Here is a 20,781-nt window from a genome sequence, read left to right on the forward strand (position 1 = left end):
ATTTTGGCTGTTTGCATGACGGAGGCTAATCGTAGAGGGACCTGGCCTTACTGATGGCATGAGGGAGGTGGAGTGTAGCATGTTGTGAGTCAAAGTGTGTAAGTGATATTTAACGTCAAGTGGGAAGAAACTATGCCAAGGCTTGTAGCTGTAACACAGTGTGGTAGAAATGGAAGCTGGTTGAAGGGAAAAGATGGACTCTAAATGTCAAGAAGACTGTTGTAACAATGAAGTATGCTGTAGCCCCTGAGGGCAAAAATGGTCTGAAACCAGAATGTAAATGACATGATGAGTTAAAAAAGAAAAAAAAAGATGCTGGTGAACTAGAGGACGTGACAGAGGGATACCAAGATGGTTAGGGGGCTGGAGCATGAAATGCATAAGAATCTGAGGTAGCTGGGTTTGTTTACCCTTATGAAGACAAAACTAAGAGGGCTTGAAATGTTGCCTTTAACTAGCTAATGAGTGTTTATACAGAAGATGAAGACAAGCTCCTCTGAGGTACACATCAAAAGAAGCTGCAGTTGCCCTTGCAGTAGGGGAAATACTGATTGGATTTAGGGGAAATAAATTCTCGATGAATTTCCATCCTTGGAGATATTCAGAAATTGACAGAAACCCTAGAAATCTGATGTAACTTTGAAGTTGCTCCTACTTTGAGCAGAGGACTGGTCCGGAGGTCTCCCTAAGCCTAAATAGATCTATGATTTTGTGGTAACTTCTGTTTAGAATCATTATCTATACTCAGCAACAGGAGTTATTGAGGGAAAGCAATGTTAAAATACTTGATCAGGTAAGCCTTACCTGGAGGACACATTCAATATAATCCAAACAGGAACATGACAGTTCATTTAGGCACACTACTGAGCAGTTATTCTCCTGTGTAAGATGAGTTATATGGTACCTCTAATGGATTTGATGAAATTAAATATTTCAGTTAGATACTTAGCTAAAAGGTAACTTTTCAAATATATTGTCAAATTTCTGTATCTAATGCATTTGCATGCCCAATTTTTCAAATTCTATCTTTAAATGATGAAAGAGTGTCCCAGTTTAAATGAGACAAGGGTCTTTTGCTGAGGGTGAGTTAGGAGAAAAAGACCTAAGCTTTTGTCTCTAAGCAATTATAAATCCAAAATTAAGAGGATCCGATTGAAGGAGAAGAACAAATTATGGAAAAGCAAAAATAACAGCCCTTTTTTAAAAGTATGTGTGTATTAACAGAAACACCAAAAAACCCAAGTAAAACAGCCAAACAACACTCCTATACCCACAAATAATCCTCTTCAAGAACAAACCAATAAACCAGCAAAAGGAAGAGTAAACAGTTCAATTTTTGCGCCCCTTGGTGCAATTCCAATCACAGTCAATAGGAGGTGCTGTTGGTTCACTAGAGATGCAAAACTTGTAATGTCCTGTACCATTCACCAGGTGGCGTTGTTGGGTCACTGGAGGTGCAGAACTTGTAATGTCCAGTGCCCCTCACCAGGCGGTGCTGTGGGATCCCTGGTTGTCGCCACGTGGGATGGGGGAAAAAACAAGACCCTCCAGGGTATGTCGGAGAAAAAGAAAAGAAAAAAAACCCAACAAAACAACAACAAAAAAACCCCCTCGGTTTCCCTTCCCTTCCCACACTGGGACAGGAGAGAGGGAGTGGGGGGGGGGGAAGGGAAAGGAAGAAAAAAACAGTAATCAAACAGAAAGTTCTCCCTATGGAAAAAAACTCATGATCTTCAGCTGATTAGAGTTTGCTTTAAGCAGGGCCTGCAGCCAGCAACAACTAAGCAGAGAGCAGCAGCAAACTCCCCTCCGACAGGGGAAAAAAAAAACAAACCCAGGCATCGTCTGTGGCCCGCAGCAGGTCCCAAGCCTACTGGCACACCAGCCTCTCCTCCTGATCTGCGTGCCAGCCACACCCCCAGCCCACCAAAATTCCTTCTCCCCCATTGCCCTGGAGACGAGAGAAAAAAAGTAGACTTTAACTCCTTCATCTGCCTGTTTCCTAGGAGACTAATCTATCGGCCGTTAGTGGACCACCCAATTCTTTTGTTCACCTGATAGCTACCTGATGGCCTATACACAAGGCACAAACAGCAGGGGGAAGGGAAAGAAAAATTCCTTGCTAAAATCGGAACTTTGACAAAGAGTAAGAATAGTTGTACTAAAGTATCTTACACAGAGATGTTTTCTACAGGATGTTACTCAAAGCAGTCATAATTGCAAGTTCAGTTACTACATAAGACTTTTATTCTTTGTCTCCTGTTCCTATGGATGGACTTTTTTTTTTTTTGTAGATAGGCTGTTGTTTAGATTTAGCTTAGTATTCTTTCACAGTAGTGATATTTAAAGAATATAATTTGATCTTTTCTAAATAAAATATTTTATTCTCTTAGTAACTGAGAAGTTATATGCTGATATAGGATCTCATTTTGTAGGTAAGTGCATGAAGGAATGCACTTTTATTGTAAAGCAGTGTTAAATGTTAAAAGATTGTACAAATTCTGAAGGTAGATCTATGAGCTGTTTGAAATTGTGGATTTCTTAATTAGTCATGGATAAAAAAAAAGTTAAATGTATCAGTTGCGGATTTAAAATTGCTAGCTATTGTCAGTATAAAAAAGGATAGAAATACCTGTCAGGAAAAATTTGATGATCTTGAGAGCTGAAGAAATAGAAGTAGAATGAAATTTAAGTGCCAAATATTGATACATTTAGAAATGTATTACTAGAATTCCTGCTGTGAGCAGATAGCTTTTCAGCTGGGTATGACAGAAGAAGCATAAGATCTGTGTATATTAATATTATTACAAAACTCCTAGTCAGTCATTAGTAAAATGAGACTCTAAAAAACATATGCAGTTTTTTAATCCATCAGGAGAACTAGGTCTATGTAAAGATATTGAAGTATCAGAGTATATGCACTGAGATTGCATCTGTGCATGTTTCACGCATTCAGGAAAAAAAATCAGTATCAAATGTAGAGGTTAGAAAGAAGACTGAAAAAATTTATTCTATGTGAAAACTTATTTTTAAAGAAGAGACAGCATAAGTTACAATGCAACAGTCTGAACTAATTTTTTTACGTGGCTTCTGGGCTCCAGCTGGCTCATGTCTAACTAGCTCAGAGTATTTACTGAGTGATACTCTACTATTTCACCTATTCATGCAACAGTTTCCAAGCTTCTCTCTTGTTTCATTTCTGAACTTGTGGCCATGTTTGGTTTTTTTGAGGGTTGTTGTTTTTTTTGTTGGTTTTTTTGGGTTTTTTTTGGGTAGAGGGGAATTGTTTTTTTTAAGTGATGCTCCTGCTGTTATATTTTTTAAATCTGTAAACTGCTTGTGTTCGACATCTCTATCCTTTTTAGAGGGTTGCTGGGGGATGGTACAAACGAGCTTTCTACATATTCTGGAATGGTTCACATCTGGAAAGTAGAGGAGCAACAGTCAAAGATGATGGAAGAAAAAGGCAATATAAGATGACTGGATAGTTCTAGTTTGGAAATTGATATGAAGCTCTAAAATACAGAAGAATGAGATACCAAAACTTGGTGCTAATAACACCAAGGTCATGGGTGCAATCCCTTGTATGGGCCATTCACTTAGGAGGTGGACTTGATGATCCTTGTGGGTCCCTTGTAACTCAGAATGTTCTGTGATTGTGTAAACTTTCCAATAAGAATGATGAAGGCAAAATGTTTAGGAAGAAAAGTTGATGAAATAACTAAATGCTTGAAATACATTATGTGATATTATATACAAGGGTGTGATAAATTGTTTAATAACTTCTGATGTATTTAACATGGAAAAGATAAAATCTGTAAATAATGACAATTATAAGAACACAAAAATTACATTAAAGGACTGCTATCATAGAATATCCTGAGTTGGAAGGGACCCATCAGGATCATTGAGTCCAACTCCTGACCCTGCACAGGACACCCCAACAATCCCACCATGTGCCTGAGAGCGGGGGTTGCGCCATCCCAGGTGCAGAATCCAGCACTTGCCTTTGTTAAACTTCATACATTTGGTGATTACCCAGTCCTCTAATTTGTTGAGGTCTCTCTACAGAGCCTCCGCTCTCAGGGGAGTCACCAGCTCCTCCCAGTTTTGTGTCATCTGCAAACTTACTCAGTATCCCTTCCAGTCCTATGACCAAGTCATTTATGAAGATGTTGAAGAGCAATGGACCTAAGATGGAGCCCTGCAGAATCCCACTAGTGACAGGTCACCAGTCTGATGTCACCCCATTCCCTATTACCCTCTGTTCTCGACCCATGAGCCAATTACCCACCACGTGATGTGTTTATCCAGCTGTGTGCTGGACAGTTTGTCCAGAAGGATCCTGTAAGATACAGGATTGACAGTTTTACTGAAATCCAAAAAGATTCCATCAACTGTCTTCCCTTGATCAACTAGGTGGGTTACCTTGTCATAAAAGGAAATCAAGTTTGATTAGCAGGACTTCCTCTCATGAAGTTGTGCTGGCTGTGACCGATGACAGCATTGTCTTTCAGGTGTTTTTCAATGCCTCCCAGAATAATCTTCTCCATAACTTGACCAGGCACTGAAGTGAGACTGACAAGCCTGTAGTTTCTGGGATCTTCCTTGAAAATTGGGACAATGTTCACCAGCTTCCAGTCAGCTGAGATCTCTCCAGATTCCCAAGACCACTTGAAAGTCACTGAGAGAGGCTTATATTTATCTATATTCAGTGTGAAGGAATTACTGTTGCAACTCCAGCTTCTGGTAGTTTTAGACTGTACCTCTCTTTGAAAAGGAACTTTATAAAGTATCTAATTTATTCAGATAACTTTCTAAAGTATATTCTGAACATTATATTTTTACATTGATAGCTAAAGTTTCTGTTCTTTTTTTTTCCTGTTGGGAATGTAGTCCTTGCTATTACTAGAAGGTGAGGTGAATTTATCTTCCCTCACTTTGCTCAGTTGGAACTTACTATTCATATGTAGATCCACTGGTGCTAATAGGTTTGAGGTTTTTTGATATCTTAAGGTGGAAATTAAACAGACATTTATAGGGTTGAACTGTTTTTATTGAAGGATTTGTGCAAGTGTGATGAACCTAAAGAAGTGGTGTGTTTGAAAGGAAGAACCTGATTTGATGCTGTAATTGTAGGTGGATGCTTGAAAAGACAAACGTACTTGGTTTGTATGTTGCTTCTTTGAAATTAATACAATAAATGGTGGTGTTGATTGCAGTCATAGTACTATAGGAGCTATTTGAGATATGAGAATGACATCATTCTATGTGATTCACAAAAACATAGTTAAGACCCTTGTTCTCTTTACTAGAACTATTTCTGTTGCTAGGGTGTATTCCTTTGACTCAAAGGAATAGACTTGTCTGTTTCATTTCTAGTCCAAAATAGTTTTAGTCTGTCCTCATGACTTTTCAGAGGGGACATTTGTTTGTGAATGACCATGTTTGATGGGTTTTAGAAATGTGTGTGGAGGGCATGAGGGAGGCTGAGGAGTTTTGTGTTGTTTCCTGTTCAACCTATGGCAGAAGTGCCTAGAGTAGGTGTACCACTCTGTTTCTGTTCATATTTGAAGAAATGTAAACAAAAGGGAAAACGACAGATGAAAAATTGAGTCACCAAGAAGTGCATTTGACTAGGTCAAAATCACATAGCTAAAAAAGAAGCCATGGTCTTTCTAGCCCAATTTGGAGTCCCATTCTTTTGCTATGATTTCAATCCAAATGATGTGAGCTAAAGAATGGGTTGGTTATGATAAAGAAACCTATATTTTATTGGAGAACACAAGTTTTATTACCACATTGAACTGAAACCCTATAATAAAGGCAAAAGACTTGATGAATCTTCCCTTCCTTCCCCAGTAAGGTCAGATCTTCTCAGCTGAGGAGTGGAAGACACTTCTCCAATTCCCCTATTCCAACAACTTAGTAAATACAGTGAATAGCATCATGATACTTGGCTGTATCATTATTTTTTACTCTGTGTTAATTGTATTAAAGTTTCAGATAATATTACTCATTTTGTCTGAACCACTTGTAATCAGCAGTACACAATTTCTGTCCCTGGCAGTAGAAAAAGCATGAAAACTTTGAAGTACTAACTGATTCTGTTTTTTTCCCCCATAAGTGGTTTTGATTAGTTGAAAATTATTTGGAACTGGTTTGTAAGAAAAACTTCTAAGTCTAGCAGTTACAAAAAGATAAATATTCTTTAGATAAAGATTCTTTAGATAAAAAGTTCTTTAGGTTTATAAGATTCATGTGAAACAACAAAATTTCTAGGCTTGAAAAATTTAGAAGTTCATGTGAGCAGATTCAGTTGCATCAGTGAAGTAAAGCTACAAATGAATACAGGTTGAATGGGACTTGGATTATATTACTTTAATATTCTAGGTGACTGTTGGTTATACCACCTTCATTTTCATGACTTGCTAAATTGCAACAGCATTTCATCATGAGCCCTGTTCTTTTGAATTGGGGATTTGATAAGTCACCTCTAACTCAGAGCTAAATTGCTGGCATGTTCAACTTGCTGATTTTCATGTCATTTTCTGTAGTATTTTTTTATCTATCAATAAATGTTTCTTAAGATTGTGAGTGCTATGTGATTCCTAAGCTTGATTTCTTATACAGAAAGGAACACAGTTGTACCAAATTTTGAACCTTCTCTGTCAGTACCAGCTGTATCTAGAAGAGGAGTGCAAGTCTTAAAGCAATTTGTTATTGCAGGCTTCATGAAGACTGTCTTTGCTGAATGCGGTATAAACCCTAATTAGTCCTTCCCTGACATGTTATCTTCGAATAAAATCAGTCATAAGTTTATAGCATTGACCAGCATACATTGTAGTGCTGAATTAGGAGTAGAATGTTGTCTGTCTATACATAGTATATCTAGATAGATAAGGGTTAAAGGATCATGTTCAAGTTAGTGTGAAGGTAGGATACAAAGATGCATGAAATAATTTCTCCTTAGTTCTGCTGCATGTGGAACAGTTTATTTTGTTCTGTGTATCCTTGTACCAGGGAGAGAAACAGAGAAAGTGTCTTGGGTCATATCTAGTGCTTCTGATGATAATGCCTTGCTTCTTTCCATCTCTGGCAAAATATTTGGGGTCTATGAAGTCATAGAATTCTCAGATTACAGGCTTAAATGTTTGTTTTAAACTGTTCTAGCAATACTAGGATATTAATTTTTCATGTAGGTTACTAAGATGGAGTATACAATAAAAACTTTTGCAGGCACATTTGTTAGGACATTTGTGTGTCTGATGTTTTCTTGGTGGTTTTAGTAAAGGTGCAGGTTTTGCTAATGAGTAATTTCTGTCAGTGAATTGAGCTAAAATATGTGAAAAATATGCTCATCAGAAGTTGATGAACTAGGGAATTGTGCTTTTTTATAGCTAAAATCTTAAGTGCTGACTGAAGCAGTAATCAGAGGAAAGCTGATTACTTTCTAACTGCCTGCTCTTTTTTTTCTCTTTTTTTTAAAACATTTTGTAATGATGTATCTCTCCTAGTTTGTATTTATTTGTACTAGTTTAAGACAGACTGGGAAGTTCTTCACTCTTGAAAGAGGGAAATGTCAGATTTAAACTGTGAAGAATAGGTCGTTTCCTCCTCACTTTAACCCCCTAATTGTTAGTTTATAGTGATACCTTGGAGTTTTGATGTTTTTGATTTTTTTTTAATTTTTGTAGCTCTTAGAAGTAGTTATGTAGTAAATGTAGATTTTAGAGTAGCAACATATTATCCCTTTACCCTTAACACACCAGCTCAAACCCCTGTTACCCATTCCCATATCAATTCCCTAAATTCTATAGCCTGTTTAGTCTCTTTTTCAAGGTAGTATGGTAGAAGAACACCCTAACCCTACGGAACAAGATAGAGCCGTAGACCCAACAACCTTCAGGCCTAGAATTCTGGAAGGCCTCCAAGGACATTACATGCTCTGAGGAAGAGGAAGATGAAGATGAAGAAGAGGGGGTCCCAAAACGCTCCCAGACCCAATTCCCAAGAGGCATGGCGGGGGCAGAACCTAGGTGGTAGCTGGACGGGATTGGGTGAAAATCATTATAAAAACTGTGAACATCTGTATTTCAGGAGCGTGTGCTAGGGGTATTCCAGAAAACCTGGGGGCTCATTAAAACCTTTGTATCCTTATCTTATCTCCTACCTAATTTGGCTTGGAGTCTTTTTTTCCCAACAGCCATTTAGGCAACAATAGAAATAACTTAGTCCCTCTGATTTTTATTATTTTTCTTTTGTATTGATCTCTATCTCTCATTGTCCTAGTTTTGGAAAGACATTTAATATTGAATGATGTAGTTAAAGCAAGATAATGAAACATTATGCGACAGATTTTGATAATGCCTTTGAAAGTATTGCTGAGTTCCTTATGACTATGTTAAGCTCTGATTATTTATTCTTCCTTAAGTTTTTGTGCCTTAATCAGCTTTTAATTTATTTGTGTCACTCTGCTTAGTCACCAGTTTCTATTACAAAGTCCCTTAAAGGTGGTTCTAGAAACAATTTGGAATCAGTTGTATGTAAATTGTATATTTATGAGCACCATCTGTAGTCATACTTTTCATGGCATTTTAACTACAAGAAGTATGTAAGCATAACTTGGAATCTTCATGAGTTGTGGAGTTGGGTTTCTTAGTATCATAGTTGCATGTTGTACTGGGTTGACCTTGGCTGGATGCCAGGTGCCCACCAAGCTACTCTATTATTCCACTTCCCAGACAGACAGGGGAGAGAGAATAAGATGGAAAATGACTCGTGGATTGCGATAAGGCAGTTTACTAAAGCAAAAGTGAAAGTTTGCATGCACAAAAGTGAAGCGCAAAATAACAAGATTTATTCTCTACTTCCCATCAGCAGTGATTTCCAGCCACTTCCCAGGAAGCAGGGCTTCAGCAATGCATAATGGTTTCTTAGCAGGCAGCCATTGGAAACAACAAATGCCCCCCTTCCTGCTCATTTTCTTAGTTTTTATATCTGAATTGACATCATATGGTCTGGAATATTCCTTTGGTTAGTTTGGGTCAGCTGACCTGGCTGTGTCCCCTCCTAGGATCTTGCCCTCGATTGGGGAAGGAATGTTACAGTACTGATGCTGTGCTCAGCAGTAGCCAAAACACTGGCGTGTTATCAACACCCTTCTAGCTACCAATGCAAAACACAACACTGTGAGGGCTGCTATGGGGAAATGAACTCCACCTCAGCCAGACACAATACACATGTTTATTAGATTTATATTTTAATGGGCATTTAAACTACTTTTTCAGATACTGAAAGTAGGACTTGGTAGTATAAAAATCAGAAGGCCATTTAGTGCCTTTTTGAAGTAGCTATGCAGTTTTGACCACTGTGTATTATGCATCCCTTGAGAAACTTGTTCATTTCCATTTTTTCATTTGTTCTTTGATCTCCAGTCCTTTCAAAACTGTCAGAGGAATGCCACCAAATGCAGGTGAATGGCATGGACAGACATGCTCTGGAGCTGAGGATCATGCTGAGGGAGCAAGGCGAGCTTTCCTACCCAGCAAGACCTGGAGACTAGAGCAGAGAGAGGCACCCCAGCCCTGCCTCCCATGTGGGAAGCAGTGGAGCTGTGACTCAGAGGTGGCTCTGACTCAGGGTGGGCAGCACCAGCAGGCATAGCACCCACCCATACAAAACCCACCCCCAGGGAGCATGAAGGAACTGAACCAGCAAACAGGGCATGGTGTGGCAGTGAGGTGCTGCAGCTCAAACTGTTAGCTCAGTTGGTGGTCCTCACCCCTGCTGAGGGAGCTCACCTATGGTGTCCACTTGGGCAAAAGTTTCATCCTCTGTGTGCCCCAGAAAGGATGTGGCAACGCAGCCCACGAAACATGCAGCTGTCCAGGTCTCAGGTTGCAGGGAGTAACACAGCCTGCCACTGCTCTCAGAGGGCAGCAGAGACAACAGTTGTGTGAGGTGCGATCAGGTGAATGATCTGCTCAGCCTGGTGGTAGAACTGAGAGAGGAGATAGAAAGGCTAAGAAGTATTAGGGACTCTGAGGAGATTGACTGGTGCAGCTGCATGCTACCATCCCTTAGACAAATGCACCCACCATCTACTTCACAAGAACCAATAGATCCTCTACCCTCTCACCACCAGGCAGAGGGAGGGGACCTTAGAGATGGAGGGGAATTTTGCTACAGGCAAATCCCCTGCCGATCTTCCTCACCTTCCTAGGTGCCCTTATACAACAGGTATGAGGTCCTGGAATGTGAGGACCAGGGAAATGAGAATGCGAATGAAGGCCCATTCAGGTTGGAGGGGTTGCCTAGGGCAGAGCAGCCTATCCCCCACATCACAACCTCCTCAGTTAAGAAAAAAAGAAGGGTAGTTGTCATCAGTGACTCCCTTCTGAGAGGGGCATGATATGCAGACCGGACCTAACCCATAGGGAAGTGTGCTGCCTACCTGGGGCCTGGGTTAAGGATATCACCAGGAAACTTCCCAGCCTGGTATGGCCCACTGACTATTACCCACTACTGGTTTTTCAGATGGGCAATGGTGAAGTCCCAACAAGAAGGCTGCAGACAATCAAGAGGGCCCTCAGGGCCTTGGGACGACTGGTCAAGGGATCTGGAGCATAAGCTGTGTTCTCTTCTGTCCTGACAGTTGCAGGGAATGATGGGGCAAGAAACAGGAAAATCTACAAATTAATACCTGACTCTGAGTCTGGTGTCACCAGCAGAGTTTTGTGTTTTTTGATCATGGGTCGGTTTACATGATGCCGAACCTGATGGCAACAGACATGGTCCACCTATCTCAAAGGGGAAAAAGGATCTTAGCTCAGGAGTTAGCAGGGTTCCTTGAGAGAACTTTAAACTAGATTTGAGGGGTGATGGGGACAAAACCAAGCCTGACAGAGATAAGCCTGGGGTTGGCACACCACTGTTTGAGGGACAGTGTGCTAACAAGGTCCTTCAGTCTGCTGTCTCACTTGAGATAGGGGATGAAAATCCACGTGGAAGCAAGGATGCAAGGGTTATCAATGTGCTAGAAATCCCAGAAGTACCTGGGAATGGTCACACAGGAACGTGTGCATAAAGGCAGAGAGGTCAATAGCCTAACTGAAGTGCATGTACACCAATGCACACAGCATGGGCAACAAACAGGAGGAACTGAAAGCCATGGTGCAGCAGGAAAACTATGACATAATTGCCATAACAGAGACATGGTGTGGGATCACTTGTGTGACTGGAGTGATATAAACTCTTCAGAAGGGATTGGTAAGGAAGGAGAGGCTTTAGATATGTTAGTATGTTAGGGAGAGTTTCGATTGTCTGGAGATAATGATGGTGTTGATAGAGTCATGATAAGCAGCTGGGAGAAGTCTCATGATCACTGGTCCTTGTTCTTGTGGGGAACTTGAACTTACCAGATGTCTGCTGGAAATATAACACAGTGGAAACAGTCCAGGAGGTTCCTGGAGTGTGTGGAAGATAAGTTCCTGACACAGCTGTTGAGTGAGCCAACCAGGGGAGGTGCCCTGCTGGACCTGCGGTTTGCAAACAGAGAAGGTCTGGTGGGTGATGTGATGGTTGGAGGATGTCTTGGGCACAGCGATCATGAAATGATAGAGTTTTCGATTCTCAGACAAGTAAGGAGAGGGGTCAGCAGAACTGCCACCTTGGACTTCCAGAGGGCACAATTTGGCCTATTTAGGAGACTGGTTGAGAGAGTTCCTTGAGAGGCAGACCTGAAGGGCAAAGGGGTCCAGGAAGTCTGGACACACTTTAAGAAGGAAACCTTAAAGGAACAGGAACAGGCTATCCCCACGTGGGTGCTGAAAGACAAGCCGGCAGGGAAGAAGACCAATCTGACTGAACAGAGAGCTTTGAATGGAACTCAAGGAGAAAAAGAGTTTATCAGCTCTGGAAAAAGGGGCAGGCAGCTCAGGAGGGCTACAAGGAAAATGTGAGGTCATGCAGGGAGAAAATTTGAAGGACCAAAGCCCAACTAGAACTGTATCTGGCCACTGCTGTAAAAGACAACAAAAAGTGTTTCTATAAATACATCAGCAACAAAAGGGGGGCCAAGGAGAATCTCCATCCTTTACTGGATGTGGGAGGAAACATAGTGACAAAGGATGAGGAACAGGCTGAGTTACTTAATGCCTTCTTTGCCTCCATCTTTAATAGCAAGACCAGTTGTTGTCAAGGTACCCAGCCTCCTGAGCTGGAAGACAGGGCAGGGAGCAGAATGAAGCCCCCATAATCCAGGAGGAAATGGTCAGCCACCTGCTATGCCACTTAGACCCCCACAGGTCCGTGGGGCTGGATGTGATCCACCCAAGAGTACTGAGGGAGCTGATGGAGAGAGTTCATCAAACCATTTTCAAGCTGGGATTGTTTAGCCTGGAGAAAAGTGGGCTCAGGGGAGGCATTCTTGCTCTGTATATCAGCCTGAAAGGAGGTTGTAGTGAGGTGGGGGTCAGGCTCTTCTCCCAGGTAAAAAGAGACAGGATGAGAGGAAATGGCTTGAGGTTTAGATTAGATATTAGGAATTTTTTTTCATGGAAACATTGGAACAGACTGCCCAGGGAATTGGTGGAACCACCATCCCTGGAAGCATTCATAAAATGTGTGGATATGACACTTGAGGACATGGTTTAGTGGTGAACATGGTGGTGGTGCTGGGTTGATAGTTGCACTTGGTGCTTTTAGAGGTCTTTTCCAACCTTAAGGTTCTATGGTTTGGGTTTCTTCATATTTCTGTTCAGAACTCATCAGTGCTGCTGTTATCTAAAGGCTAGAAACATATTTAGATGTTTTGCATTATTCATAGAATTGAGGATATGATTTAACTGCCTTCCTCTTCTTCATTGCCAGTTTCTATTATAAAGTCTCTTACAGGTCATTCTAGATACCATTTGAAATCTATTGTATGCAAGTTATACACTCAAAAGTACCATCTATAGTAATACTTTTCATGTTTATGTAATTCTTTGATTTAAAAAGTCAGGAAGAAGTACCAGCTGAGGCCTTTTTTAGATAACTAGAAGAATCCTCACTTTCCCAGGCCCTGGTCCTCGTGGAGGACTTCACCACCCTTGTATCTGCTGGAGGGACACCATAGTAGGGCACAAGAAATTAATAAGGTTTCTAGAGTTTATTGACAACTTCCTGACACAGGTGACTGGTTGATGAGCAAGATGCAGTGCTGGACCTTGTCCTTAGAAACAAGGAAGAACTGTCCATTTGATGGAGCTGATGTACCAAACCCTTTTAACAGCTCTTGCTCTTCTACACATCTCTTAACTATTTTCTTTCAATAAAATGAGCTGTATCTAATATCAGTTGCTGTTTGTGTGTCTGAACAAGCAAAAAGGTTGTACTCACTAAAAAGAGCATAATTACAGATGTACTTTCTTTGTCGCAGTGGAAGTTGCATGAGGAATATGTAGTGCAGATGGGAAATAAATGTATGAATTACTGAAGTAGCTTGGGATTTTCCCTTTATGTTTGAATTTCTCAGTTATGCTTTATATCACAACTGCTTCCAAGCAAAGTTTTTTACAGTTTAATTCTATGTTCACTTGTGCAGAATGAAAACAATTCAGTAGCTCTCAGTAGTGTCAGAATCTTTGATGTCAAAAGGCTCATAACGAAGATATTGTTTAAAAAGATGTAAAGAAGTAGTAATAAATTCCCTGAATAACTGGATTCTCCCTGACAGAAATTCTAGCTGTTTTAATTTGCAGAACTGGTGAACATAACTGCAAAAATAATGTGTATTTTATATAGCTTAAGTTTTTGAAACATACCAGTTCTTGGTTTAGATTTTGCTACCTTATCAGTTGCACTTGATCTTGTACCCCTTTTCTAATGAGAAGGAGCCAGTAGTATTTTGAAACCAGGTGCAGGATTTCTGTTCCATTCACTTAAATTTAATCCCCATGTTTTAAGGTGACAACTGAGCTGTCTTAACAGTAAGGTTCTTAAAACAGATTCTGTTTTGCATTTGCTGTAATGAAGTAGCAGGAAATACACTTTCCCATGGAACAGTGGGTTCTTTTTTTTTTTTTTTTTTTAGTTTTTTTGTATAGTTTCATTGATGCATTGGGCATTTTCCTTGAAAATCAGTAATTCTGATATTTACATTTTTCTCTTTGGCTGAAATACTGTACACTTGTTAATCATTACAATGTTTTGTTGTATAATTTCATTTTCTGCAAAATTTTAAAACAGGTTGTGTTGCCTTAGTGAATAGACTTTTTCTTGTTGCTTAAATGTCTTATTTGTATGTCTTATTTGTATATGAAGGACATGATATGGCATCATTTTAAAGAGTTCTTAGTGCTAAGGTACCTGAATTAAATATTTGAGATGTTATTTTAAAATGGAGAACATTGTTAATAAGTGCTTTTTAATTTTTATAGAAAATTAATTAATAAAAAGGAAAAGCTTCCTGTGTTTACAAGAAGGAAATGGCTTTAACAGAAAAAGGCACTAGTGCTGTTCATTCTTTTCAGGAAACTATTCAAATGAATTTTCAACCTTTGCAATTCCAAGGTAGCAAGAAATGTAAACATTACCTGCTAGACATTTATGTATTATCGATCAAGGAAGCTGTATACTACCCATAGGTATCTGGTCTCTGCACATGGTTTAGTCTGGTTTTGTTTTGGTTGTTGTTTGCTTGTGTCAGTTCTTTGCCTTCCCCGGGAAGAGTTATTACAGGTGCAAAGCACAGTTATGCTTTATGTTAGTTTACCCTGATAGAAACTGTGCATGTACTCCTGTATTAGAGGGCATCTTTCCTTGAATCCACAAACCTCTCGTATTGTGTATGTCTTGGTTTAAAGACAAATGTCTGCCAATGAAGGCAGGAACCTTCCTGGAAGAGAAAGAAAACCCCTTCCTACAAATTATTATAACTTTGAAATTAAGAGGCTTTCAGGCAAAAATGTAGAAAAAGAAATAACAGTTCTTTACTAAAAATATATAGAACAAAACAAAACAAACAACGGCACCATAACAGAAACTTTCAAACAGCTAAGTACTATTTTACCCTTTCGGTGCAGTTATAACCACAGCCAGCAGGGTGCGTCCGCGCACTTCGAGAGGCAAAGGTGCAGCCGAGAGCGCGGCGCCGAGTTCCAGGGCACACGTGACCGTGCTGGCAACCGATACGGTGGCAGAGACGATCTGGAACCCTCCCGTGGGCAGCGCAATGACTCTCTCACCGTCTCCCGAAGTAGGGGGGGAGGTTAGAAGCTCCTCCGCGGACGGTGCTGGCCACCGATGAGTCCGGAGCGAGCTCCGGAGGTGATGATAGTCCCCAGAGATGACGGCACGGGAGGCGTGGGGTCGGGGGGCGAGCCGGCAGAGACAGAGAGGTGGTAGTTCCTAATCCAAAGCTGGGCGAGGAACAAAGAGCCCGCTCATGTGACACCAGCGGTATTTTATAGCTCTCTAACTCCCCTGGCGGCTTCACCCGAGAGCTTCCTTCTCTCTTCTGGGTTGGCAGCCTCAGCCCATAACAAAACGGGGGATGGTGCTTCCCCTGAGTAATTCAGTTGGTATGCGAGGGCTATTAGCTACTTTCTTTGTGTAGTTTATTTACCAGCTATCCACCTCTGGGAGCCCTGCTCCAGCAGGCAGACACCGCTCACCCCGCCCCCAGTGAGCTACCCCCTCCCCCTCCCAGCATCTTTGGGATAGTAATGGGAAAATTCTCCGAGAAGCCTAAACCCATATCAGTATGCTTCCACCACCTTTACTGTGGCTTCTCTTGCCATTTAATGTGGTTTCACTGCCACTACTAGCACATGAGCAGCAGAGGCATCAGTTTCATTGTTATCGAACAGAATAGCAGAGACCAAAGAAGTGTGACAATAGCCACAGAGGACAAAGCTGATTGCTCTAAAATTTTTTTTCCAAAGGTTGCTTTATATTCAGAAGCAACTCTCCCTTGGCCCAGTACAGTACTTTTCACTAATTTTTTTTTCTTACAGTAGTTGTAGTGATTTAAATGGCTACTATTGAAATAATTTTAGGAAAAACATTATGCTAATGCTGGTTCAGAAGTTATACTACATAATCTTTATCTCAAACTTTTTAATTTTTCACTTGCTTTGGCAACATCACTCAGTCTGCTGGCTGATAACTTTTTAAACCAAACATGCAAACTTCACTAGTACACTGAATTTCATCTGGTTTTGTGCTTCTGGGATTTCTGTCTCTCTCTTTTAAAAATTAATTTTTTGTAGCCAGTATTGTAGGTGAAACTATTCTGTGTATGCTGTGAACTTTTTGGTTTTATAAATGCTGTTGTGTTTTCATGGGCTTTTATCATTAATAATGAGTCTTCTGGATTTCTGACACTCCCTCCTCCTCTTTCTCTTTGCCTCCTCCCACATGCTGCCCCCCTTTTTGGTTGTTCAAGTTAGCTCCATATCAGGTTTCTTGCATTACTATTTTAACCTTAGGCAGCTGCATCACTGTTCACTTCCAATACTGACTTTTTCTGAGATTCAATTAGTTTTAAAATGCTTTATATTGTGAATGTGTATGCTTCTTGTTTCTATGTAACTTAAGTGTTAGAGTATGTTTTGACAACTCTATCTCCTTCCATAGTGTTTTTTAAAATATTTTTTAAAACATTTCATTCTGGAAACTTGTAGAAAAAGTACTGTAATTGTATCAAACTGTAGCTCTGGTATAGAAACCAGAAATTTATCCTCTTGTAACTAAATCTGTTTGACGTACTCAATCATGGCATCTTATTTGAATGAGAACTAATATTCATTCTCTTTCTGCCTCTCATTCACATTCAAGTGTTCGGGGTGTTTTTAAATTTTTTTTAGGACAGTTTATGGACTGATAACTAGCAGAGCTTCATGTACTATCTAACAAGAGCAGTAGTTTATTGCAAAATGGGGAAGCTTAAAACTGGCTATGAGACAAGGCTTCTTAAATTTATTATAGCATGTTTGCTGTTTTAAAAGAAGAATCCACTGCTCACCTAAATTGTAAAGTAGCTAATAAATGAGTTGTACTGGTTTACTTTGTGCAGCTGTAGAAATCAACTTTGATCATAGTGCTGTGGTTATATCAGTACAATGCTATTCGACATATAAGAAATTAACTTTTTAAAGTATTTTCATTCTAACTAAAGATTTCATAATATAAACTGCATAAACCACAACTGTATTTAAAGTGTTCTATTTAATACAATGTTTTAAAAAATAAACCTATAGAGATTTAATAGCCTATCCCTTCTTTAAAATTTAATTTTAATCCATCTATGTTTATTTTTTCTCAGAAATATATTAGGTTAGTCATATATAAGTTACTTTTTAAATCTAAAGATATAAGTTAAAGAATACTCTGGAGTATGGGGAATGAAACATTGAAATGTACATACCAAATTTCTGAATCCTGAGGTGTGATACTTATCTTTGCATTACTACTGATCCTGTGTATTATTGCGCATAAACAGATTTTTCCCTTTATTTTCTTTTCCAAGATTCTCATGGGTGTACAAAACTAAGCCATGGAAGAACTAGTATTTTTGTTGAGGGGACAAGAATGTATTTCAACTTAGAGGAAAGAAAGAGGAGAGAAAATAAGATGGAAAAACACCCCTTGTAGGTTGAGATAAGGCAGTTTACTAAAGCAACAGCAAAGGTGCCGTGCACAAGCAAAGACTTTACTTCCCATCAGCAAGCAGTGTCCGGCAACTTCCCGGGAAGCAGGGCTTCAGCATGTGGAGCAGCTGCTCCAGAAGGCAAACACTGTAAACAAATGCCCCCTCTTTCTCCTCATCTTAGCTTTTATATCTGAGCTGAGGTCATTAGATCTGAGATATTCCTTTGGTCAGTCTGGGTCAGCTGGCCTAGCTGTGTCCTCTCCCAGGATCTTGCCCACCCCCAGCCTACTGGTGAGGGGGTAAATGCTGGGGAGACAGTGCTGATGCTGTGCCAGCCCTGCTCAGCAGCAGCCAAAACACCAGTGTGTTCTCAACACCCTTCTAGCTCCCAATGCAGAGCACAGCACTTGGAGGGCTGCTGTGGGGAAATGAACTCCAGCTCAGCCAGACACAATACACTTTACCTCAACCCACAAGATTTACCTTTTTTCAGATTCTCTCCCCATTGCTCTAGGGAGGGGGGAGTGAGGGAATGGCTGTGTGGTGTTTAACCAGGTTAAACCACAACACACTTAAAAAAACCCAACCAACCAACAAGATTTTAAATTTAAAATTTCAATAGGAATTTTCTTTGGAATGTTAATTTGCAGTAAATGAGAGTATACATAATTGACAAAAAAAAAGGGAAGAAGATAACGTACAGAAGTAGTGTTTTAAATGTATGGTTATTATCTGTAGCATAAACTTTTTAAATATTACTCTCCTTGCTATCTAGGCTTGGCTTTACCTTTTTTGTGTATTATGTTATGATGATACTTTTTCATATATTATTCTCAGTGTGTGCTGCCCTTTCACTGTTGCCCTTTCACCGAGGGGTCCTTTGTATCACTTCCTTTGTGCACTGTAGTTTCTTCCTCCCTGCAGTGTCTTTTACAATATCTGTTGTTTCTTATAAAGCAGTAAGAGTCTAAAAATGTATATACTGAATATGCAAGACTATCTTTGCATATATGTAAATTGGGTTTCTACTTCTCTGTTTAAACTGCTACGCTCTGATGCATTGTTTAAAAGCTTTTCAATGCAACAGTTCTTTGATTTCCTTAATTCAACTAATATTAAAGTAACAGTTTTCTTTTTTCCGGCCTAGAGGCAGAAATGTTGGACTGCTACTGGTAATAGCTACTGCACAAAGCTGATAATATCAATATTGATAAATGTTGACTTGTTACAGTTGGGGAATGAAAAAACAAAACAACAAAACTTGTCTGTTTTGACTTGTCTGCCTTGTCAAGCCATTAATTATTGCATGATAGGGAAACATTGAAAAGTTTACTTCAGTGGTTTATGAAAACTGTGCAGGAAAAATGCTTATAGTATTAAGTTTCTTTGTTTTGCTTGGAATCTGTACATATGTATTAGCAGTGGTGTTATATGTTATTGGTATGGCATAAGAAAGAATGAGGTAAAGATTATTAAGGAAATGACAGTGATATCTTTGTTTATATGTATTGTATATGTAATTTGCAAAAATGTTGACTTTTAAAGTAAGTGTAAGCAAATCACGATTTCAGAATTTTCAGTAAACAACATAAATGCTGACAGAAGAAGTCTTACTATTTCATGAATTGTTAACAGAGGATCCTGTCTATAATAGGTAAATGTATATATATCAAGTTCATTTAATTTACTTTGGAAAATATGCTACATTTTTGTCATTTCATTAGTATAACAATAGTGGATTGTAATGTGTGATATTTGTAAATTTTTGTTGTTTTGGAAATGCAGTTCAAATTATTGTGATGATCTTTTTTTGGGGGGGGATGGGGGTGTTTTTTTGTTCTTCTGTTTGTTTTAAATAGCGTGGACTTCCTTACAATTGGGATCTTTATAGTGACTGAGAACTAGATGAACAAATTCCTTTTCAGTAGTTGAATATAAATTATGCTGTTTTACAGGAAATAAACAAGATAGTTCAGTGGTGACTAAACCTTTTCTTTCTGTGGAGGGGGTGAAACAGTTCCTGGTAGTAGTTTGACCAGAGAGTGTTTAATATTAAAGAGATATTTTTAGATGAATTTTGAAATGCTATTACTTTTTAAATTGTCCTGGTTTCGGCTGGGATAGAGTTCATTTCTTCTCAGTAGCTGGCTCAATGCTGTGGTTTGGATTCAGGATTACAATAATGCTGATGTTTTGGTTGTTGCTGAGCAGTGCTTACCCTCAGTCAAGGGCTTTTCAGTGTCTAAGACTCTGCCAGGGAGGAGCTGCACAAGAAACCTGGAGGGAGCATGGCCAGGACAGGTGACCCAAACTGGCCAAAGGGATGTTCCATACCATAGAATGTCATGCCCAGTGTATAAACTGGAGGCAGTTTGTCAGGAGGGGCCGATCGCTGTTCAGGGGCGGACTGGGCATTGATCAGCGGGTGGTGAGCAACTGTACTGGGCATTGCTTGTTTCTCTTGGGTTTTATTCCACTCTCGTCTTTGGTTATCTCCCTTTTCATTACAAGTAGCAGTAGTAGCAGTATATTTTATTTAAATTATTAAACTGTTCTTATCTCATCCCATGTGTTTTTGCCTTTTTCCGATTCTCCTCCTCATCCCACCTGGGGCAGGCAGTGGGGGGAATGAACGACTGCACGGCACTTAATTGCTGACTAGGGTTAAACCGTGACAAAAATATACTAAGATTTTATATTTGTCACTTCGCTTACTGTTTGACTTTTGCACCTGTAAATTATTCCTTTTGTTTTTTCTGTCTTCTTATATGAAAAATATCTCCTCCAGAACTGGGAAGTGAATATAGCAGCTAATTGCTTAAACTTATTATGGATTAAGCACTGTCCACTGCATTATGAGCCAGCAGAAGTTTTATTACTAATTTTTGCATTGGTACCATATAACCTGAGTAAATTTTGATTGCCTTATGTTGCCTTATGTATGGGCTCTGCTTCTGAAACCAGATGCTTGCCTTTTGATTGCTTAATTCCATTTAATATTTAAATTCTACCTTGTTCTACCCACTTTTGACAAAATTACTTAGCATGCATATGAGGTTATGGTCTATGTTTCATTTATGTTATTGCATTTAAAATTATTTTAAGTAAACTGAGAGTTTTAATTTGGTTTTGTGTTTTTTTTT

The 20,781-nt window shown here is 39.6% G+C and overlaps 1 protein-coding gene across 1 annotated transcript in view; it reads left to right on the plus strand.

Annotated features, from left to right (window-relative positions):
• The window catches only part of LOC114059198 (nipped-B-like protein), a 170,383-nt gene that overhangs the window by 3,575 nt on the left and 146,027 nt on the right, over positions 1-20,781 (plus strand). The window contains exon 2 of the mRNA XM_027887383.1: positions 15,069-15,241. Within this exon, the coding sequence (XP_027743184.1) occupies positions 15,069-15,241 (173 nt within the window). The remainder of the gene's footprint in view (positions 1-15,068; positions 15,242-20,781) is intronic.

Source organism: Empidonax traillii, unplaced genomic scaffold, assembly GCF_003031625.1.
Source record: "Empidonax traillii isolate 1590-97213 ecotype Southwest subspecies unplaced genomic scaffold, ASM303162v1 scaffold208:size1045274, whole genome shotgun sequence".
Classification (NCBI taxonomy): Eukaryota; Metazoa; Chordata; class Aves; order Passeriformes; family Tyrannidae; genus Empidonax; species Empidonax traillii.